Here is a 23,626-nt window from a genome sequence, read left to right on the forward strand (position 1 = left end):
TACCATGAGCTCTACCCAGCTAGCTCAACAGAGTTAGACTTCTATCCAGAGACTTTTTGCCCTCTTCAGGGATCTATGCACCTCAGCAAGTATATGCAGTGACACAAGGCAGCCTTTCAAAACAGAGTAGGGTTTATTAGGGTATGTCTACACGCAATGTTAGCCCAAGTGGCACTCAAGTCAGTGAACCCTGGCTTTGAGAACCCAGGGCTTGAGCATCTACACTTATTACCAACCCTAAGTTATGAATTTTTTTGCCTGTGCAGTACACAGACCTGCGTCCTGTCAGCCAGACCCCAGATGTTCTAGTACCCTCCTGAAATATGGCTGCTTTAGCCCTTTGTTGATGGTGCAGTGTGTGAAACTTGACTATCCGTGTTGCACATTACAAGAAGTTTGACTGGTCTGCCAACACATCATTTTGATCTGTGTGCTTCCGGCAACTGGAGCCAACAATATGGAGAAGTCACCATTTCAAGAATTTCTCCTGCTTGGGCTTTCACACCTGTTTCAGGAGACAGATAACTTCTGTGAGATGTCAGTGGACAGTTTGGTGGTGTCCTCTGACCTACCACAGGCACCTGTCAGAGCTAATGGTGCAGAAGGAGGAAGACACAGTCATCGCAGACTCAAAGTGACTGATGCTTCTTATGAAACTTGGTATAGCAGCAGATGCCCCCTGTATGGTCTGATGCTCCTAGAGCAGGGCCATCAGCAGACCCGGGACGACCAGCAGTAGGTACAGAACTTACAAATGTAGAAAGAAACATTTCTGGTACTTTGTGAGCAACTTGCCCCAACCCTCCCCAGCGTAAAGGCACAGCATTAGGGCGACCATGCTGGTCCAGAAGCAGGTTGCTATATCCATCTGGAAACTGGCTACCCCAGACTGTTACAAGCCCATTGCCATCCAGCTTGGTTTTGGAAAGTTGACTGTGGGTAAAGTGGTGGTGGAAGTTTCTGAGGCAATCAGGCATGTGATTTACCCCAAGGTGGCAGACACAAATGATATTCCTGAAGTAATTGCTGAGAGAATGGGGTTTCCAAGCTGCTCTGGGGTTATGGACGGAACTCATGCCCATAGTTTGCCTTCCTCAAGAAGAACATGAGTACATAAACCACAATGTTGATGCCATACTTATGCAGGCACTTGTGGACCAAAGAGGCCAATTTATGAATATCAGTGGAGAAGTTCGTGATGCCAAGGTGTTCTGCCAATCAGAAGTCTACATTCATGGACAGGCTGGGACACTATTCCCATCACATGGCATTGTCATAAATGGAGTTACTGTCCCTACTATTGTTCTGGGGGACCCCATGTACCTTCTTTGCCTTTGCTTCTGAAACTGTACCCTGATCTCAGAGGCCCTGGCAAAAGAAGGTTTAATTACACTCTCAGCAGGTGTAGAATGGTGGTTGAATGTGAATTTGTTAGATTGAAATCCCACTGGCAATGTCTACATGCTCATTTTGATTTCAGTGCCATTAATGCTCTCCACATTACTGTGTGCTCTTCACAATCTTTGTGACGTCAAAGGCGATCTGTTTCTCCTTGATTGGACCTATCAGTGAGGGGCCACTGAACTGGTACACTCAACCAAAAAGTGCACCTACCACACCTGGAGCTGGATGCCCCCAGGCAACAGAAATCAGGGATGCTTTGTGCTCCCATGTTAGGGACTTGCATGGGCAAATGGAAGAGGGAGAATAGTACCTTTATGAATGTGTGTGTTTGGGAGTGGGAGTTGGAGGAGGGGAGATGGGAGGTTGATTGCTGTGCATTGTATTTTGTACTTATGAATGACATGACTGCTTATGAAATGAGGGGTGCGTGATGGAAACAGTAGGGTCTGATATCAGTAATTGATGTTTGGATTGATATATACAGCTGTATCGAGACATGGATTTTGCATACAACTTCCTAGTTGTCCCTGATCATGTGTTTACCTTTATTATCTGAAATACACACTATATGATGTGTTGCAGTGATGGCAGTAATATTTCTTTATAAAATAAAACCCTTTATTATTACAAATTTATTGGAAAAGTACATGAAACTATTGCCTGACAAGCTAGCTGCCATTAGCACATGAGCAACACCACAAGTGTAAACGTAACCAAGAACAAAATGCATAAATAAGTGAAAACAGTGACGCTCTGTACAAGACCCCCTTACTATTGCATTCACCTTTCCCTTCTTTCCATGTTTGCCGCATACTTGGTTCTAGAGCAGGTGAGTAGAGGCGCCCACACGAGAGGTTTTCACCACTGAGACCTGCATGGGGTTGCTTGTAGGGCTTGATTGTATGGGTCTCCCAGCCATGGAGTTGTCTAACCTGTTCCTGGAAAGCAGGGCACTGCAGAGGGGATGCAGCCCATGGTGCGGGTGCAGCAGGTGTCTGCATTCTTGTGGTCATAAGAGACAGCTGCCGTTCTAACTGTTCGCTCTGTTGCGCTATATCTTCCTCCCTTAATTGCCGCTCCTGTTCCAGGAACTGTGAAGCAAGTGTCTGCTCCACACTGCTACCCTGTCCTCAAGCTGTGAAGCCAGCCTGAGCTTTTCTGCTTGCCTCTTGGCATCTTTTCTCTTACCGCAAGTCCCTTTGCTTTTGGTAGTCAGCTTGCTTGTTGGCCCTGTCCAGAACTTCAACAATAAGTTAACCACAAAACACTTCCTCTTGGAACAGTCCACAAAGATACGGTGAGCCAGACTTCTGCAGTGTGGGCAAGCTTTGGAGGTATTGCAGCTTGTAGAGATGAAGGATCCTGGAGTAGAACAAGACAAAAGGGTTATTGTCTAAAGTAGCTCAATGCAGAAGCACAGAAAAAATCATTCTGGAATTTCAAGGACAGAAAACATTTTTTACAACTGAATTCCACTATGCTGGCAGAGAGCTGCTTCAGACCACAAAAGCTCCCTGGACACAGCCAGGTTAATCACAGTGAAGGAAGTGCTGAGAGAATGGTAAGTTAAAAATCACAACTTTGACGGGTTCCCCTCCCCAAAACTGAGTTTGGGTGTAGGTTGGTGGCCACACTATGCTATATAAGCTTTCTCTATCATTTCAGGCATTGCACATATTGGAGAAAATAACTGTTCTTATAGTGCCCAGTTGGTGACTAAATAGAACATCTACAAGTGCAGTGGCTTGATGAGTTACTGAGGTGGCCCTGAAAAATAAGTTCTTTCCTGAAATGTGCAAACCTATGTGGAGTTCCTGCTACTGGAAGGGTTTGAAGCTTTCAGAACCCAGGATTTGGTCAAAATTCATGAGGGAATCAACTTCTCCACAGCTTACGATACAGCCTGTTAGGACTGCATGCAAACACACACAACTCCATTGCCATTTCCCTTGCCCCGCTAGCAAATTTCTAGACTGGTTCAAGTGCCTGGTTATATTTCGGATTAATGATTTTGCCACGCGTGGAATGCATGGGCTACGTTTAACAGAAATGGACTGCATTTGAAAATGAATATATTTGAAGCTCTTAGCAGCATATGTACAGAGAAGGTAATGTTTCTTATTTTAACAGACTGGAATATAGTAGAAAAAATGTGCATCTTGCCAGTAAAAAAATAAATAAATCATTTTTACATGCTTGTTTAACTGTTTGCATTTCCGGTTCTCCATTAGCAGATACATACTGGTGCCTGGGGTTTATATCTTTTGCATTGGATCATAGCATGGAAATCCCTCCCACAGCTATTAGTAAACCCTAAAATGGAACCAGAAACATATCAGGGTCCAGGGCAGCTTCTTCCTGTTCCATTTCTGCTGCTGGTTTCACAGCGGGCTGTTCCTCCAGGGATGCGTCAAAAAGCTCTTCCAAATAGGGCCTCGGGATGTGCTGCAGCCACTCCTGAGGCAAAGCCTCTTCTGGAGCTGGTTTCATCAGCAGACTTACTTCAGTTGCCTCTTTCAGTGCCTGCTCCTGGCTACCATTGGTTCCCATATTGGTTTCTGGGGCTAGCTGGTTGCCATTACATCTGACCAGGTCATTGTGTGCCATCAGCTCAGTGCTCAGCGCAGTCCCCAGCACCCAGTCATAAAATGGGTATGGTGTTAGTGAGTTGCCAGAATTGGGATTCCGATTCTTGGTTTTCTAATACTCAGTCTTGAGTTGCTTAATCCATTCTCTGTACTAGTCAACAACCTGGTAAATTTCCAACACTGTCAGCTTCTTCACTGTGTGCATGGTCATTCCTGGTGCTCTTACTAAAATCAATTGTTTGGCTGACCTTGCATCAGAGATTAACCAAAATCTGGCTGTGCTTCATAACCACAATGCAGCATGCTTTCTAAAGGATTTTTTCTTGTTGCTATCCATTGCAAATGCAGAAGGTTCTCCTAAGGTATATTTGTAGCTCAGCAGTCAGAATATAATGGAAGGGTTAAATGCCAATCTGCTGTTCTAGAAAGACGAAAGGTGCTTCTGTTTCCTGGGAGTCTATTGGTGATTCTTGGAAGATAGGGGACAAAGGATGTTGGCCCATAGCATTCTGGGATACTTTTATTGAACTCCAAATACCTGAGTCCATGGGAGATGTGTCTGTACTACAAAATGATAGGGTTCAAACCCTGGATCCCACCTTGACTTGGGCTTGGACCTTCTACCCTGGCAGTATCCTAGGACCTGGGTCTAAATTCCAGTCCAAGAAATTTGTATGTTGACAGAAGAGGAGTTACAGCTTGAGCCTGAGCCCAAGTCTGAGCCTGGGCTTACATTGCAGTGTGGACACACTTAGTCAACTGGAATGCAGCACTGGAAAGTCCTTAAGATAGCACAGAGAAGGAAAGGTTAAGACAGATATCCATTGTCGGGGCTCTACCCAGCCACAGTGAAGTGGAATCCATTTTAGCATGCACCCTTGCTCTCTCAGTCCCAGGTGGGAGCTTCTATGTCTCTCCAAAGGCCAACTCTTAACACAGTCATCTGACACCTTTTGATTCATTGTACTCCTGCAGGATCCCTGTAGAGTTCACAGGTTCGGCCTGCTGAAATTTACTGTTGTTAGGTGTCAATTGTTCAGTCCTTGGAGTTCCCATTGTCTTTCTGGATCCTTCAAGTCAGCCAGCCCTTTAAAGACCTAATCATACTGCCCCAGACAGTAGAGCTACATGACACACACATCTCATGTATCCTACTGTGCCCCAAGAGCAGCTTTTTAACTCTTGCATCTGCTGGGTAGCAATCCCTAGGCAAGTAAGTCACACCATGCATATCATTCATAAAAATATTACTGCAAATTCCCACTCGGTCACAATATTATCTAAGGGATAAAAGAAAAATAAATCCTTGATATTGGGAAGGACCTGGAAATAACCTCGGGTATGATTTATAAAATGTGATGCTGAAGCAGAAGCGTTCAGTGTAGTTGAGTTGCATGGTGTGTACTGATACCTAAGGCTGCGATTTGTCATGGGGTGTTTTTAGTAAAAGTCATGAACAGGTCACAGGCAATAAACAAAAATTCACAGACCCCGGGGCACCGGTGCTCTAGGGGTCCCTGGTACTGGCCCCACCGGCTGCTGCTCAGGCAGTCTCCAGGGCCACACAAGCTGTCAGGTGTCCAGGGCAGCTTCTTCCTGTTCAATTTCTGCTGCCAGTTTCACAGCTGGGGTCAGCCGCACTGGCCACTATAGCTGCAGAAGTCACAGAGGCTGTGGAAAGTCACAGAATCCTGACCTCTGTGACAGTCATGCAGCCTTATTGATACCAAGTCTAGCACCTACCACTAGCCTGTTCAAGTCATCCTTGCAGCACTGAATGTTTAGTTACAACTGAAATGTCTTATCTTTTTAAATTTCTGACCAGAATTGAGTCCAACTTAATGTACTCTTGACCCCAGTACAAGATCCTTTTGGGTGTGAACACAACTTGCTTTGGTTTGAGCTAATCCTCCTCAAGCCTCTCTGTTTTGTACTTTGTCAATGACTAACCTTTCCGGCAACCCCTCTGTTTAAAGTTTGACCATGTGCCATAAAGCCTTTTATGCCATTAGCTGGGTCCAGTTGTCCTCTGCTTCTCCACATGTGCTGTTATCACACAGTCTCCTCCAGAATTCTTAAGCTGAAGATCCTTCTAAAGGTCTGTCTGAAGGATTTACTGTTAGAATTTGATTTGGAAAAGGAGACAAAAACAGTACGTGTCTACCTTCGCTGAGGTGGTGATGTCCAATACTGTTCCATCTTTCCTGGTGATACTAAGAGTTTCCAGAATTTCATACCATACCCAGCATTCCAAGAATTATTTGCATTGGTGATCTCTGTGTTGATCATACAGAGGGGAAAAGTTCCAAATGCACACAGATGTGTAATGCCCACAAATTAAGCTAAAAATCATTCTTTAGAATCCGCAGTATTTGAAAGGGCAATAACACCCAAGGTCAGTAACAATTATTCACTTGTTTTGTACCATACATCCGTGTTTCACAATGGCAGCTACGTTAGAAATAATTGCTTTAGAATAATTAAGATCTTCTTTTTAGTGATATGTAAGTGGACTATTTTGACCAGAATTTTATTGTTCAAGAAGACTCTTGCGCATCTAGAAATAGACTTTTATTCTGATAATTCAAATGAGGGCAATCTACTTAGTTACCATGCTGCTGCTGTGTCCCATCCATATCCTAGCTAACGTTTCCACAGAACATAGAATCATAAGCTGTGGCAAAAACACCTTGCTCACAAAGGGAGGAAATAAGCTGAGATAAAAATGGCCAATATGGTAGTAGCTCTCAGACTCACTGAAAAATGAATGTGGGAATTAGAGAAAGTTAGTCATCAGTACTGAATTTATCAGATAAGTGGACTTTTTTTTAGTGGATATAAAAGGATAAGTACTCTGAACATGGCAATCAAAGAAACTTATAAAATAATGAGCAGAGCCTCATATTTTAACATTGGGAAGTGACCTCTTGAAAGTTTAAAAAAATAGTGTTGGAAGGAGAAACACAAGCCGAGTAAAATTTGGCAAGGGAAAAAAACTAAAACCACAAAAATATCTGCATTTTTTAAAACCCCAAAGAGGAGGAGAAAAATGAAGCAACAGTGCCAATATGTGTTTAAAAGCATTCTGAGAGAAGTTTTAAAAACTGATGTGGACTGAGGAATTGCAATAGCACATAGTATTTTATGCTCATCCTGGAGATCACAGTCCTCCAAGACTATTGGAGTAAGTCTATTAAGGTTTGCTGATAATAAACCTTAAACCTAGGCAGTTCAGAAAGGCAAAAACACAATCTAATCAAAAGAAAGTGAGGTCAATATATGCAGATTTAGAAATATATATAGATAAAAAGCAGTTGTGGACTGAAAAAAATGTACAGAAAATAAAACAATATAATGGGTGAGATCTTACAAGTGGTTATTTTTATTGTGACTGGGAACTGAAGCAAAAAGATTGGATGATCCCAAAATGGCCCAAATACATTTTATAAGCCTGGAAAATCCAGAAATGGCAATGAAAATTATTCTGGATAATAAACAGCAGTTTTACTAGTTTCATTTAAGCTGTGTGGTTACAGACTGCATTTGTATTCTCCCTTTTCCAGGAATTTATTCATATGATGTTTTCATCTTTTGAGCATTTTTGTCTTTTAAAAATATATATTTTATGTTCCTTATGTTTACATATATCAGTACAGTTATTTTACCTGTTTAGTTACAGTATTTGTATTTTTCTTGCTAGACCTAAAGACTTAAGTCTGTTCAGTGTCTTGGGAGATGATGGATAAAATGATTTCAGCAGTTTTGCTTATGTTTGTTTCTAATTTTTAAGAGTATATATGATATTTAGGATCCTAAACTGTTTATGAAAACCATTAGTGCAGATGTGATGTCATTATTGACAGGCATTACTAATGTCTCTCAACAAGGGAAGAATGTCAGTGGTCCTTAAATATTCTTTCTCTTCAAGAAAAACTCTTGACTCTGGAATGACTGATAGTTTCTAAGGCCAGAAGGGGCCATTGTTGGGTTGCCAAGTGTCCCATTTTCAACCATTAAAAGTCTGATCAGTTGCTCAGCGGGGCTAAGGCAGGCTTCTCTTCCTGCCCTGGCTCCGTGCAGCTCCTGGAAGCATCTGGCATGTCCCTGTGGCTCGTAGGTGCAGGGCCTTCCAGGGAAGCACCGCGTGCTGCCCCCACCTCAAGCACTGGCTCTGCAGCTTCCATTGGCTGGGAACCATGGCCAATGGGAGCTGCGGAGATGTAGGAGCCCAGACATGCCAGCCACTTCCGGGATCACCGCAGAACAAAGGTAGAGCCCCGCTGTGCCACTGTCTGGAAGCTGCCTGGGGTAAGTGCCGCCCGGATGGAGCCCATACCCTGAACCCTCTGCCCCAGGTCGGAACCCCCTCCTGAACCCTAACTGCCTCCCAGACCCTGCACCCCTACCCCAGGTTGTAACCCCTTTCCTTATCCTAAATCTCTCCCACACCCCACACACCTACCCACACCCCTGCCCCAGGTCATAACCCTCTCCTGTACCTAAACTCCCTCCTGGAGCCTGTACCCCAACCCCCTACCCCAGCCCTGAGCCGCCTCCTGCTTCCAAACTTCATTCTGGAGCCTGCATCCCAACCCCCTGCCCTGCCCTGAGACCCCTCCTGCACTCCAAACCCTTAGGCTCCAGCTCAGAGCCCTCTCTTGCATCCCAAACCCCTCATCCTCAGCCCCAGATGGAGCCCACACCCCTGCCCCCTTGGCCAGAGCCCCTTCTTACACCCCCAGCAAAGGTCCTCAACCTCTTTCACACCCCAGACCAGAGCCCCCTCCCACAGTCTGAACTCCTCATTTCTGGCCCCATCCTGGGACCCTCACCCCATCTGGAGCCCTCACCCCAACCCCATGCCCCAACCCAATGAAAGTGAGTGAAGGTGGGGGAGAGTGAGCGATGGGGGGGGCTGGAGTAAGTGGGGAGCAGGGGGGTGGGGCCTCAGAGAAGGGCCAGGGTAGGAGCATGTCCTAAGGGAAGGGGCTTGGCAGGGGGCTGGGCAGGGTGTTTGGTTTGTGCAGTTATAAAGTTGGCAACCATATACAATTGTGATCATGTAGTCTGACCTGTGTAACACAGGCTAGAGAACTTTCCTAAAATAATTTCTAGAGCATATCTTCTAGGAAAAATGTCATTCATGTCAATTACCACCAAGTCACAAATTTCTCTTTCTGAAGCAGGAGACTGAGAAGCAGCATCTATTCATCATTAGTGATTTTATTGGGTAGGTTCCAGTCTGGGTTATAGTCTTCCTTGGAGTTGGTCATATTTGTTAGTTATGAATGGTCTTCTGGTTTTAGATTAGAGTCAACTGGCTGTTTTGGTCCTACTAGACCTCCCAGCAATTTAAGAAATGATTAACCCTGGCTTGTTACTTCTGTGGCTGAAAAGCATTGTTGTCTATGGTTTCCAGTTGTACCTAGAAGATAGGAGTCAGGCCATGATGTTGAGTGATTGTGATGGTTTCTCCTTGTTCCACCCATTTTTTTCTGCTTGTGCATGCACAAAAAAGGTGTTCTTGAATATTGGACTCTGGTTCTGGCTTCAGGCACTGTAGTCAAATTAACTCACTCTTATGGACAAATGTGAAGAGAAAGAGGCAGCTGCAAGCAGATCATAACAAGGCGGGAGGAAATGATAGCCACCTGGTTACAGAAAAATAGCAAATTCCACAGCAAAGGTGCTAAATTTTTCAGGGCTGCTTGGGGTGGGGGAGGCACAGCAAATGGAGCAATTTGCCCTGGGCCCTGCAGGGGCCCCATGAGCCATGGCCAAGAATCCCTTTCCTGGCTAGAGGCAATGGTCTGGGTCTTTGGCGGCATTTCGGCGGTGGGGGGTCCCTTCAGTGCTGCTGAAGACACAGAGCGAGTGAAGGACCCACCGCAGACTCGGATCACCGCCCGGTGAGTACAAATGCTGCTCCCCCGCTTTGCCCCAGGCTCCCTGAATCCTCTGGGAGGAGGCCCTGAAATTGTGTGTCAACTTGGAAAAATGCCAAATTCTCTGGCTCATTAATTATGAAGTCCATGGGGCCCTAGTTGAAATGCGTGATGCAGTTCCCACCTATCAGAGTTATTGTTTCAGACTACGCAAACTTTGCTGCATTAGTTTACATCAGATTCATATTTTCAAGGTTATCTTCACAACCATGAGGGCTAGGAGGTGATATGCCTTTCATGGCCAAGTGAGGAAGCACAATTGGTGAGCTCCCGTTCTCCCCTTCCCTAATTACCAGTAGCATTCTCAGCAAAGCCCCCCCCTAGATCTTATACCTAAACTTAAGACCTGAGGGAGCCCAGAAGAACAGGGGACAAGTGAGAATAGGGCAGAAGGGGGCAAGAGTGGAGATGACAATGAGAGTGGATTGAGGGGACTCACTGCCCCACCCACTGGAGGAATGGCATCAGTATTGTTGGAGGGTTGAGTGAGAGGTCATTGTCTCATTGCCGGTGTATATAGCGTGAAAGGCAGTGGTTACACACACGCATGCGTGCACACCTCTCTTTCTCTCTCCGAACTCACTGGTAGCACACAGTTCCTGGAGACAAACTTCATTTGTTGGGAAAACGAGAAAAGGAATGGGTACAATCCAGATCAGTGAGGGACTGTGTCGCCCCTGCTCTGCAGCCTGAGGTGCCTCACAATGCTTTGTTGTAGCTCTCAACCTGGGCACCTCACAAATAGCCAAACAACATGCAGGTCACACCCTGAGTATCTATGTAAAGCTACCGCCCTGGTCTAGCAACTCTGACCCCAGGAACCTGTTAGTAAATACCAGCCACACTCCGACTTCCAGCAGCCTTGGTTACTACTTGCAGAGTGACCTCAATACACTCCCAGTCCCGTATTTCCCCCCAAAACATGAGTTGTGCACTGTTCAGCTCTCTCCTGGACAGTCCAGCTATATTAAGCCTGTTACACCTCAAAGGGTGTATACAACAGTATGCTGTCCTATATGGAGTTACCCAAACAATTAACAACACTGAATTAATTTTAATTGAAGAATAAAACAAGTTTAACTACAAATTGAGTGCAAGTACAGTCAGAAATGGTTACTAGAGAAATAAAGATGGAATGCTTTCTAGTGTTAAATTTATCAAACTAGACTTGGTTCACATAAAATTCTTATCACATACTCCCAGGTCAGAATCTGCTCCTAAGTTCCATTGTCTGTTTCTTTTGTCATCTTAGATGAAAAAGAAAGAGATGAACAGGGAAAGCTTACTTGGGGTGTTTCCCCCCTCACTTTTATAGATCAGTCACCCTTTGAAATGCATTTTCCTGAGGATTACCCCTAGTTAAAGTTCATTCAAACAGTAAAAAAGGTGACAATGGTGTCTGGTGGTGAAAGAGGTTGCGCGTTGTTTCATCTCAACTCCGTTTGCTGAAATATGGATTTTCCTGGTCTCCTGTCTTCCTCCTTTCACTGTCTGAGGACCCTGTTTATAACTTGTATGTAAACTGAGGTAAACACACAGTCCTTTCTTTAAGACCTGTTTGACCCGTCCTGCCTAACTGGGGCTACATGGCTTTGAACATGTGCTACCAACATCATTCAAGGGGAATTTATAACTTTCCATATAACGTTACTACACACATTCCATCATGATATTATTGACCAGGGAGTTATTAGTTTTCAGATGATACCTTACAAGGCATATTTTATATAAAGATTATTATAAAGAAGTGTAGAGTGTGACTACAGGGAGGCATTCTGTTACAGTGGCCCATCCCTCTCTCTTGCCAGAAGATGGCAAAGCTGCAGGCCTGGGGCCATCTCTTCCCCACTCCTACCCCCACTCTTCCCCAACCAAGCACGCTGGTAACATGGCAGCAGGAGACAAGTTTTCCTCTTTTGCCAAGAAGTTGAAAAGAGGAATGAACAGGAACTGAGGGCTGTCTCTCTCCATCCTTCCTCCTGAACTTGTAGTTAATGTGTGTATCCCAGGAATTTGGGTGATGGTTGGGATCTCTGGATGAAAAACACAAAGAAGAGAGAGAGAGATTGAAAGACAAGAAGGCAACAAAAAGCCAAGGAGTCGGAGTCAGAAGAATCAGCAGTTGTGGGAATAGCTGGTAAAATAGTAGCACTGATTACTTTCAAATTAAGTGTGGTGCTGGACGCCTGTTTCAGCAAGTTCAAAGAAAAGTAAAATGACAAAGTGGCCGTGGTGGGTAGTTAAATGATCTAGTGGTAGCCACTACAGATATGGACTCTCAAATTATCAACATTGAGGAGAACATGCAAGGTTGGGTGGAGAGAACAGTGGTCTGGAATCTCATGTTAAAACACTGACTGAAAAAACAGATGATATGGAAATCGGATTCTAGGACTGCCAATGGGGACCAGAGGCAAATACTCCATGTGGTACATAGAAACATGGCTCTTTAAAGCTTTGATTGAAAGGGCACACCAGATCAGCATACCAGCACACAACAGAAATCCAGCTAGACTACATCCAGTTGTGACTACACAACTTCAGAAGACGTGGTTTTGATTCTTCGCATACAGCCAGGAAGTTGACAGAATTAAGAGTGGAGGGCAAATGAGGATTCTTCTATCAAGATTATTGTATGAATGTATGGTGGACAATGGCTTAATTTACAAAAGTCTGTAAAGAGCTCCTTAGGAAAAAGCTTAAGTTTGCACTGATGTTTCCAGCAATCTCAAAAATATTTTGTCTGGGTCAAACCCACATTTTCTACACACAGGGGAAGCCCCAAAGTTCCTGACCTCAGTCCCAGAACCAAATATGGTAGACCAAGTAATAGAGTGAACTGATTAGATTCAGGATAAGTATATCTCAACTGAGGGCTCACTAAATATCGGGGAAGGGGAACCGGAATGATTTTTGAATGTGGTAAAATACAGTGGTTTGTGTTGTAAAAAAAAAGTACTGCCTTGATGCCAAACATATATAGAATAATTTTTATGTTATATGTATTAGAAGGAATATTGTTAGGTAAGAGTTTTCAACAAATAACGGTACAAAAGTAATGTTAATGTTTGTCATTATAAAGGATATCAGAAAATATAACACAACATATAAAGAGAAAATGGAAACTAGATTGTTTGAAACGTATAAATTAAGGTTATAATTAGGGGTGATATTGAATGTATTTGAAGGGCAGCTGATAAACAAATACTGTATAGATACAGACATCTGGGGGTTATGGTGGGGAAAGATGGGGACAGTATTACATGATAAAGACAATACTGAATATTCTGAAAAATGGGTAAAATAGAATCAGAAACAATCTGGAGTCCCCAGAATGTTATGGGACTAAAAGTAGAATGTTCATTTTTATTCAGAATGTTAGAGAAATGTTTTGCACTTTCAGGAGTGCATTAAAATAGTCTATAAAAACCCTCTGTCATGTATCTGGGGAAGTATTACAAAGATTGAGCTGATACCATTACGCAGGGGAACAAGACAACGATTATCCCTGATCAACCTTATTTCACTTAATTATCAAACCATTAGCACAAAAGTTCAGGGACACTGAAGAAATTCAGGTAATAAGTGTATTGGGAATAGAAAACAAAGTTTCATTATATGCTGACTGTCAAGGTATTTTTCCCACTTTGAACATTAGCGTCCAAAAAATGGGGCCTTGCATGTACCCTTCTAAGCTTAATTCCTAGCTTAGATCTGATAGCGCCGCCACGAGCCAAAATATAGTGTTTGGCACACTTTCTGTTCCCCCAAAAACCTTTCCTGGGGAATTCAAGACCCAAACCCCTTGGGTCTTAAAACAAGGAGAAATAAACCATCCCCCCTCCTTTCCCCCTCCCAGACTTTCCCCTCCCTGGGCTACCCTGAGAGACTACACTGATGCAAACTCCTTGGATCTTAAAACAGAGAGGAATTAACCTTCCCCTCCCCTCCTTACCCGCCACCAATCCCTGGTGAGTTCAGACCCAATCCCCTTGGGTCTTAAAAAAGGGAAAAAAATCAGTCAGGTTCTTAAAAAAGAAAGCTTTTAATTAAAGAAAGAAAAAGTAAAAATTATCTCTGTAAAATTAGGATGGAAAATGTTTACAGGGTATTCAGCTCATATAGACTAGAGGGACTTCCCCACTCCTTAGCCTGAAATTCAAGTTACAGCAAACAGAGGTAAAAATACTTCCAGCAAAATACACATTCACAAGTTAAGAAAATAAACATAAGACTAATCCACCTTTTCTAGCTAATACTTACTATTTTGAACGTAAGAGACTGTTTCAGAAAGATTGGGGAAACCTGGGGTGCACGTCTGGTCCCTCTTAGCCCCAAGAGCGAACAAACAACAAAACAAATAGCACAAACAAAGACTTCCCTCCACGAAGATTTGAAAGTATCTTGTCCCCCCATTGGTCCTCTGGTCAGGTGTCAGCCAGGTTCTCTGAGCTGCTTAACCCTTTACAGGTAAGAGATACATTAACCCTTAACCATCTGTTTATGACACTGACAATCTTATTCTTTTAATATAAGATATAAATTTCTAGTATTACTAGAAATAATTGAAGTGTTTGATCAGGAATCAATGGAATAGACTAAACTATTCTAAATCAGAGATACTGTGCCTTTGCAAAAGATACATAAAAATGAAGAACGTCCACTGAAAATAGTGGATAATAAATTAGATATTTCGGGATTAATATATCACTTAAAGTGGTGGAGCTGTTTAAAGTAAATACTGAGCCATTAATGAAAATTATTTACTGTGACCTAGGCAAGGGGACATGGATTGATAGAATTAAAGTACTTAAAATGAATGGACTATCCTTAAAACAAATTGATGTAGGTGATATTAAAAAAAAAAGCATAATGGGTTTATACTGATTGTTTACCTCATTAAAAACATTTTCAGAAAAGAAAGGAACAAAGAAAGGAACAAAGTATTCTTAATTTGAAAAGTATTCTTAATTCTTAATTCTTAATTTCATGCAAGGGCTTGAAGTTTCAGTAATCAGCATGTCTGTCTAGAACATACAACTTAATAACTGTGCAGAGTTGTAGTAGTGGTGTTGGTCCCAGGATATTGGAGAGACAAGGTGGACTTCTGTTGGTGAGAGAGACAAGCACTCTGTGACACAAGAAAGCTTGTCTCTCTCACCAACAGAAATCGATCCAATAAAAGGTATTCTTCTTTGAGTGATTGCTCATATCCATTCCAGGTAGGTGTACGCGCCGTGCGTGCACGTTTGCCGGAAACTTTTTACCCTAGCAACTCCAGTGGGCCGGCAGGTCGCCCCCTAGAGTGGCGCCACTATGGCACTAGATATATACCCCTGCTGGCCCGCCCACTTCTCAGTTCCTTCTTACCGTCGTGTCGGTTGCTGGAACTGTGGAGTGCAGCTTGCTGTCCTCCTCGTCCCTAGCTCTCCTGTACTTGTTCGTCGTCTTAGTTGTAAATAGTTCATAGATAATTCGTAGATAGTTTGTTAGTATAGTAGTTAATTAGAGTCTTGTATATAGTTGTTTAACATCGCTCGCGGGTGGGCTGTTGCCCTGCCTGGCACCGGGCCCATGCCTGGCTCGCCGGGCTTCAAGCAGTGCTCGGCATGCAAGAAGCCGATGCCTACTAGCGATCCCCACGACGCGTGCCTTAAGTGCCTGGGGGAATCACACATCAGCGAAAAGTGCCGCATTTGCAAGGCCTTTAAGCCTCGCACGAAGAAGGAGAGAGATCAGAGGCTCCACGCTGTCCTCATGGAAGCGGCTCTGACTCCGGCACCGGCGGCACAGTCGGCCATTCTACTCCGGCACCGGACCGCGCCGGCACCGGCAAGACTCCCCGGCACCGACCATCTCCGGCACCGGGAGCAGACTCACGTCCCTTGGCATCTGCAACACCATCGAGGCAGGCCCAAGTGGAGCGCCCGGCACCTACCCTGGCCGCGGCACCGCCTGCAGGGCTGCTGTCGACTCCGGGCCCGGAAGGTCCGTCGAGTCCAGCCCCTCCTAGCACCCCCTTAAGATCAGGGGTCGAGCTACTGGTACCGTCTCTGCCGGAGACCTTTGCCTCGGCGCGGGACTTGATCGCGATGACGGAGCCATCGCAGCCTCAGCCGGCACCCCCGGGACGGGTAACCTCCAGGGGTAAACCGATGCTTCGAGCGCTGTCTCCTGAGTCCCGGCACCGATCACCCCAAAGGCATGAACGCTCGCGCTCGGGGCGCCGCTCAGAGTCCCGGCACCGTTCCCCCAGGCGGTACCGGTCGTACTCGCGGCACAGATCACCATCTGCACGGTCCCGGTCGGGCTCCTCTCACCGCCGGCACCGAGACTCCAGGAGCCATTCACCTCGACATTCGGCTCCTCGGTCGACCTCCCGGCACCAAACCGGTGGTAGGTCCCGATCCCGGTCGACCTCCTGGCACCTCGGCAGTGGCAGGTCCTGGTCTCCGCTGCCGTCCCGGCACTGCGCTCATCGAAGGTCGCGGTCCCGCTCCCGGCACCGACATCGCTCCCGATCCCGATCCGGATCCCGGCACCGGTCATCACACAGTTCCCGATCCCGATCCCGGCACTGATGTGGGTCACGGCACCGACCCTCGGCACCGAGGGGAGCGTCGGACCCGGCGCATAGAGACGCATACCAATCAGGCTCAGCACCTCCGTGGCCTTCTAGGGAGCCCTCGGTGTCTTCCCAGGCTGACAGCGCCTATGCCATGGGCCAGGACAGACACTCAGCCCTGTTCCAGGACCCTCCACCACAAGAGCGAGGGCCTCAACAGTGGGGGTTTTGGACCCCATGGGCGTATTCCCAAGCCCAGGGTCCGCAACACATTACCCCCCGCCCTACGGGGGAACGCAGACCACCGGAGGTGACGGTATCTAGACTCCCTCCCTCCCCGGAAGCAGACAGCAGGTCCAGTCATCGGGACCCAGAGCTCCCTCCAGAGATGGAGGTGCAGCCCCACATGGAACCCCCCGTGGACACTCTGTTGCCGGGGGTTTCCTCGTCGTCTTCTCCAGATGAGGCAGTGGCGGGTACCTCGTCCTCCAGCCCTCCCCCGCTTGATCTTAGGGCACACCAAGACCTCCTCCGCCGGGTGGCTCAGAACCTGGACTTGCAAGCGGAGGAGGTGTCTGAAATTGAGGACCCGGTGGTGAGCATCCTCTCCGCCTATGCGCCCACCAGAGTGGCCCTGCCCTTTATAAAAACAATCCAGGCCAATGCCACTAACATCTGGCAGTCACCGGCCTCCATCCCTCCGACCGCTCAAGGGGTGGAACGGAAGTACATGGCCCCCTCGAAGGGCTATGAATACCTCTACGTTCACCCAACACCCTGCTCATTGGTGGTCCAGTCGGTGAACGACAGGGAGCGCTACGGTCAAGAGGCCCCAGCGCCAAAGTCGAAGGAGGCGAGACGAATGGACCTCCTGGGCCGCAAGGTCTATTCAGCGGGGGCGCTACAGCTCAGGGTCTCAAACCAACAGGCCCTCCTCAGCCGCTACTCCTTCAACTCGTGGGTAGCGGCAGGGAAGTTCGTGGAGCTCTTGCCACAGGACGCCCGCCAGGAGTTTTCCACCATCCTGGATGAGGGCAAGAAAGTAGCAAGAACATCGCTACAGGCCTCCCTTGATGCTGCCGACTCGGCCGCTCAGACCCTGGCCTCGGGGCTCACGATGCGCCGAATTTCTTGGCTGCAGGTCTCTGGCCTTCCATCGGAGCTCCAACATACTATCCAGGACCTCCCTTTTGAAGGCCAGGGCCTGTTTTCCGATAAAACAGACCCCAGACTAAAAGACCTCAAGGACAACAGGGTCATAATACGGTCGCTGAGAATGCATACGCCTGCGACACAGCGCAGGCCATTCCGGCAGCAGAACCAGCAGCAGCAGCGGTGGCCGTACCCTCAGTTCCGCCTGCGGCAGGACCTCTCTAGGCGCCGTGGCAGGAACAACCGCCGCAGGCAGTCCGGTGGCCAAACGGGGCAGAACCAAGGCTTCGCCAAGGCCCCTCCAGGACCTAAGCCTTCATTTTGAAGGTGCGCCCGAGGGCACAGTACCAGTTTCCCCTCCGGATTCTTCCCCGCAGTTTTCCAACCGTCTTTCTTTTTTCCTCCCGGCGTGGACCCGAATAACATCGGATCGTTGGGTCTTGCGTACGGTGCAGGCCGGTTAATGCCTGCAGTTTTCTTCGCCCCCCCCCCCTCCCCCCCACCATCCCCGTCCCTCTTCAGGGACCCCTCTCACGAGCAATTCCTCCGTCAGGAGGTGCACGTGCTCCTCGTCAAGGGAGCCATAGAGGCGGTTCCGGAAAACGAGAAGGGCAAGGGGTTTTATTCCCGCTACTTTCTAATCCCCAAGTCCAAGGGCGGCCTCAGGCCCATCCTCGACCTGCGGGAACTCAACAAGTATATGGTGAAGTTGAAGTTCCGTATGGTATCCCTTGGAACCATCATCCCATCCCTGGATCCCGGAGACTGGTACACCGCCCTCGACATGCAGGACGCTTATTTCCACATCTCCATTGCCCCCCAGCACAGACATTTCCTCCGCTTTGTGGTCGACCGCCAACATTATCAATTTGCAGTCCTCCCGTTTGGCCTCTCTACGGCCCCGAGGGTGTTTACGAAATGCATGGCAGTCGTCATCGCACACCTTCGACGTTGCTGCATTCATGTCTTCCCCTATCTGGACGACTGGCTGATCCGAGGCACATCGGAGCTGCAGGTCCGCGACCACGTCTGCAGGATCAGCACCCTCTTTGCTGCCGTGGGCCTCGTCATCAATGTGGACAAGTCTACTCTGCTCCCCACGCAGCGCATAGAGTTCATTGGGGCCGTTCTGGACTCTACCCTGGCCAGGGCCTTGCTACCCTTGCCCAGGTTCCAGTCGCTGTCAGCCATCATTCTGCGCTTGCAGACGGCCCCGCTGACCTCTCTACGAACATGTCTAGCCCTTCTAGGCCACATGGCGGCCTGTACGTTCGTGACGGCATATGCCCGACTCCGCATGAGGCCTCTTCAATCTTGGCTCATCGCGCAGTACCGGCCGGCCAGACATTTGTTGGACACAGTCATCACCGTTCCTCAGAGGGTACTGGACTCCCTTCGGTGGTGGCTGGACCAGTCCGTAGTCTGTGCGGGGCTCCCGTTCCATCCGCCCCAGCCCTCGGCATCCCTGACTACGGACGCCTCAGATCTGGGCTGGGGGGCACACTGCGGCGCCCAGAGAACTCAGGGCTTGTGGACACCTCAAGAGATCAACCTCCATATCAACATACGAGAGTTGAGAGTGGTCCATCTGGCTTGTCAAGCGTTTGTCCATCTCCTTCAAGGTCGTTGTGTCGCGGTGTTCACCGACAACACGGCGACCATGTTTTACATCAACAAGCAGGGCGGCACCAGGTCCTCTCCCCTGTGTCTCAAGGCAATGCGCCTCTGGGAGTTTTGCATAGCCCATTCGGTTCACCTTTCCGCCTCCTATCTCCCGGGAGTGCGGAACACTCTAGCGGATCGGCTGAGCAGATCCTTCCGTTCGCACGAGTGGTCCCGCCGTCCAGACGTCGCCTTCTCACTCTTCCAGAGGTGGGGTCGTCCCCGGATGGACCTCTTCGCGTCCAGGCAGAACAGGAAGTGTCGAGCATTCTGCTCCTTCCAGGGTCGGGAGCCAGGGTCTCTAGCAGATGCATTCCTGATCCCATGGACAACCCACCTGTTTTACGCATTCCCTCCCGTTCCGCTGATACACAGGGTTCTCCTCAAGGTGCGCAGAGACAGAGCTCGGGTGATTCTCATAGCTCCAGCATGGGCCAGACAGCATTGGTACCCCATGTTGCTGGACCTCTCAGTAGCCAACCCAGTTGCCCTGCCCCTACATCTGGACCTGATCACCCAGGATCACAGCAGGCTCTGTCACCCGGACCTTCCGTCTCTACACCTTACGGCATGGCTCCTGCATGGTTGACAGGCTCTGAGTTACGCTGTTCTACCCCGGTTCAGGAGGTTCTCCTGGGCAGTAGAAAGCCTTCCACCAGGGCTACTTACTCAGCTAAGTGGAAGCGTTTCTCCTGCTGGTGTTCGGAGAAAGGTTTTCGCCCTATGGAGACTCCCGTCACCACTATTTTAGACTACATCTGGTCCCTCAAGACCCAGGGTCTGGCGTTGTCGTCCCTCCGGGTCCACCTAGCGGCCATCTCCGCGTTTCATCCTGGAGTGGACGGATGTTCTGTCTTCTCCCACCCTATGGTGGTGAGATTCCTGAAGGGACTGGAGCGGCTCTATCCACAAATCCGCCCTCCTGCCTCTTCATGGGACCTCAACGTGGTCCTAACTCGGCTCATGGGCCCTCCATTCGAGCCATTAGCTACTTGCTCCCTACTCTACCTCTCGTGGAAGACCGCCTTCCTAGTGGCCATTACCTCAGCTAGACGAGTGTCAGAGCTGAGGGCCCTCACAGTGGACCCACCCTATACCGTCTTCCATAAAGACAAGGTACAGCTGAGGCCTCACCCTGCCTTTCTTCCCAAGGTGGTCTCAGCTTTCCACGTTAACCAAGAGATCTTCCTCCCAGTCTTTTTCCCAAAGCCCCATTTGTCCCACAGGGAGCAACAGCTCCACTCTGTAGATGTCCGTCGGGTGCTAGCATTTTATGTGGACAGGACCAAACCATTCCGCAAGTCCCCCCAGTTATTCGTGGCGGTAGCGGACCGGGTCAAGGGGCTGCCGATTTCCTCCCAGAGGATATCTTCCTGGGTTACCTCCTGCATCAGGACCTGCTACGACCTGGCCCATGTCCCGACGGGCCGTGTGACTGCTCACTCCACCAGAGCACAGGCATCATCGCTGGCTTTCCTTGCCCGCGTTCCAATCCTAGAGATTTGTAGGGCGGCGACCTGGTCATCGGTCCACACATTCGCTTCCCATTACGCCCTGGTTCAGCAGTCCAGAGATGATGCGGCCTTTGGCTCTGCAGTATTCCAGGCCGCGACCTCTCACTCCGACCCCACAGCCTAGGTAAGGCTTGGGAATCACCTACCTGGAATGGATATGAGCAATCACTCGAAGAAGAAAAGACGGTTACTCACCGTTGTAACTGTTGTTCTTCGAGATGTGTTGCTCATATCCATTCCACACCCGCCCTCCTTCCCCACTGTCGGAGTAGCCGGCAAGAAGGAACTGAGGAGCGGGCGGGCCGGCAGGGGTATATATCTAGTGCCATAGTGGCGCCACTCTAGGGGGCGACCTGCTGGCCCACTGGAGTTGCTAGGGTAAAAAGTTTCCGGCAAACGTGCACTCATGGCGCGTACACCTACCTGGAATGGATATGAGCAACACATCTCGAAGAACAACAGTTACAACAGTGAGTAACCGTCTTTTACCTCACCCACCTTGTCTCTCCAACTTCATGACTGTTTTTAACAGACAAACTGCATGAATCTGTTAAGTTATGGATTGCAGACTTTAAATGTGGAATAACAAAAGAATGGCTGGAATGATCTAATGCAGACAGTAAGTAATGGATCCAGCACTAGCCAGAAAGTACACGTTCAGTACTATCTGGTACTATTCTTCTCCATCTCTAGATAAAAAAATACAATATTGCCCCAGCTATTTGTATGAAATGGAAAACAGCCAGGACCTGTTTCCTACACATGATATTGGAATGCTGGATGGTAAAAATGTTTTGGAAGTCCATCCTGAAAGAAAGAAATAATGCTAGAGCTAGAACTCGAACAGGACTGATGACATGTATGGTGGGATTTTGTCTATTAAATAATTGAGATGCTCTGATATGGACACACTAATCTTATGTTTATAACAACAATAGATAGTCAGGAAGGAAATAGAGGACAATAATTGAATACATCCTGCTTTCCCCTAATTTCCCATGCTTTCTGTCTCCTGATACTCAACAACTTTGCCCCAAGAGAACATTCAGCTTCCCAATAAAAAAGTTTGTAGGAATGGTTAAATATAGATATATCAGATTATAGTTGTGTGGTTGTGTTTGAATAATTTGAAGAAGAAAAAAAAGGAGTAATGCTATATCAAGGTATGGTCAATGTATAATATGCTGATAAATATTATTAATGTTGTACAAAATATTGTAATATTTTGAATATTTATATATGCCAAGACACTGTAACTGAAATATTTTGTTTTAAATGACCAATAATATCAGTAAATAAAATATTTTTCCTAACTCCACCCCACCACAAGTCTCACATGAGGGTTAGAATTTTTTTTTTAAGTGAAAGTTGAAGTGCTGGAGCACAATTTTGTATTAAGGGATGAGTTCTGTGGCAAAGCTACTAGGTGCGGCATACACGGCACCCTCATTACAACTATACACATTTTACACACCTGATAAAAAAATTCCAGTTATAATTGCTACTGTCCATTAGCTACTTTTAGCTTTTTAAATCCAAAGATTTGCCTCCTTATTTCCTCCCAGAGTCTTGAGTACACATATATTTAACAAAAATTGTATATTATAGGGTCTACACGAACCATGAAGAGCATCATAGTTCACTGCTCTTCCTGTCCAGCTTTCTTCTAAGAAACCGCTAATATCTTAGACTGTTTCAGAAGCTGATTTACAATTATTATTATTCCTTCTGAAAAGGATGTAATTTTTATTATGCAAAGAAGAAAAGAAAAGCGTAACAAAAATATATTATTTTGTGAGAATACCAGAAACTATGTAACTTGAACATAAACGGAATATTCTAAAACTGAACTAAACAGCTTTGTATCTATGAAGATGCATCATTAATATCTAAGCATTAATATGAAGAGACATCACTTCAAGCAGTTTGAGGAATGACAGAAAAGTGAAATGGTCTAGGTATCTTGTCAATAAGTGTTACAGCAAACAGAACCTTAAATTTGGGACTTGGCAAGTTAGAAAAGCCGTGCTACTTTCCAGCTAATGTTTTAAAATATCTTCATATTGTATTTAAAATTACAGAGAAATACATGTCACCGTATTTTGTTAATGATTTGGAATAATAAAATGTGGTTAATCTTAGAAAAATTATTGTAACAATGACATCTGCACTTCAATTATTCTCATATATTGGTTCACGGATTTTTCTAACTCATAGCCTTGTAAACTCAAATTAGAGATTTGACTGTCAAGTCATATTATTTCTTTACTTTATACAACACATCAGCAACAATAAAACTGTGGATTCAGAACTTAACAGGCATTTCTGTCTCATTCATGTTGCAAAATAGACTATAACTTGCTTATCTACAAGTGAACTTTATTCACTCCCCGGTGCTTGACTGCAGGACATTTTTTGCCCAAGTAAAATAAGTTTATATGATGCATGAGAAGCATATAAATACATTATGAAGGTGCCATGTTTACAGCCACATCTCTGACTATAACCAGACTGTATCTTTTAAAAACATTTCAGTCCACCTTTGAACTTAATGTTTTTGAGTGCCATAAAGTTCAACAAGATAAGCTTACCCTGATTTTGTTGAAGCATAAAACTTGTGGTACTGTCAAAACATCTTCTAATAAGTGTCTGTTTTCCCTTATTTATTTTAGGTTCTTGCCTACACAGAAGGCCTTCATGGAAAATGGATGTTCAGTGAGATTCGAGCTGTTTTTTCAAGACGTTATCTTCTCCAGAATACTGCTTTGGAAGTGTTTATGGCAAATAGAAGTATGT

General features: G+C 46.5%; 1 protein-coding gene across 1 annotated transcript in view; it reads left to right on the forward strand.

Annotated features, from left to right (window-relative positions):
- The window catches only part of NBEA (neurobeachin), an 853,790-nt gene that overhangs the window by 669,588 nt on the left and 160,576 nt on the right, over window positions 1-23,626 (forward strand). Inside the window, 1 exon segment of the mRNA XM_030563353.1 lies at window positions 23,503-23,620. Coding sequence (XP_030419213.1) covers window positions 23,503-23,620 — 118 coding nt within the window.

The sequence above is a fragment of the Gopherus evgoodei genome, chromosome 1 (genome assembly GCF_007399415.2).
Source record: "Gopherus evgoodei ecotype Sinaloan lineage chromosome 1, rGopEvg1_v1.p, whole genome shotgun sequence".
Taxonomy (NCBI): Eukaryota; Metazoa; Chordata; order Testudines; family Testudinidae; genus Gopherus; species Gopherus evgoodei.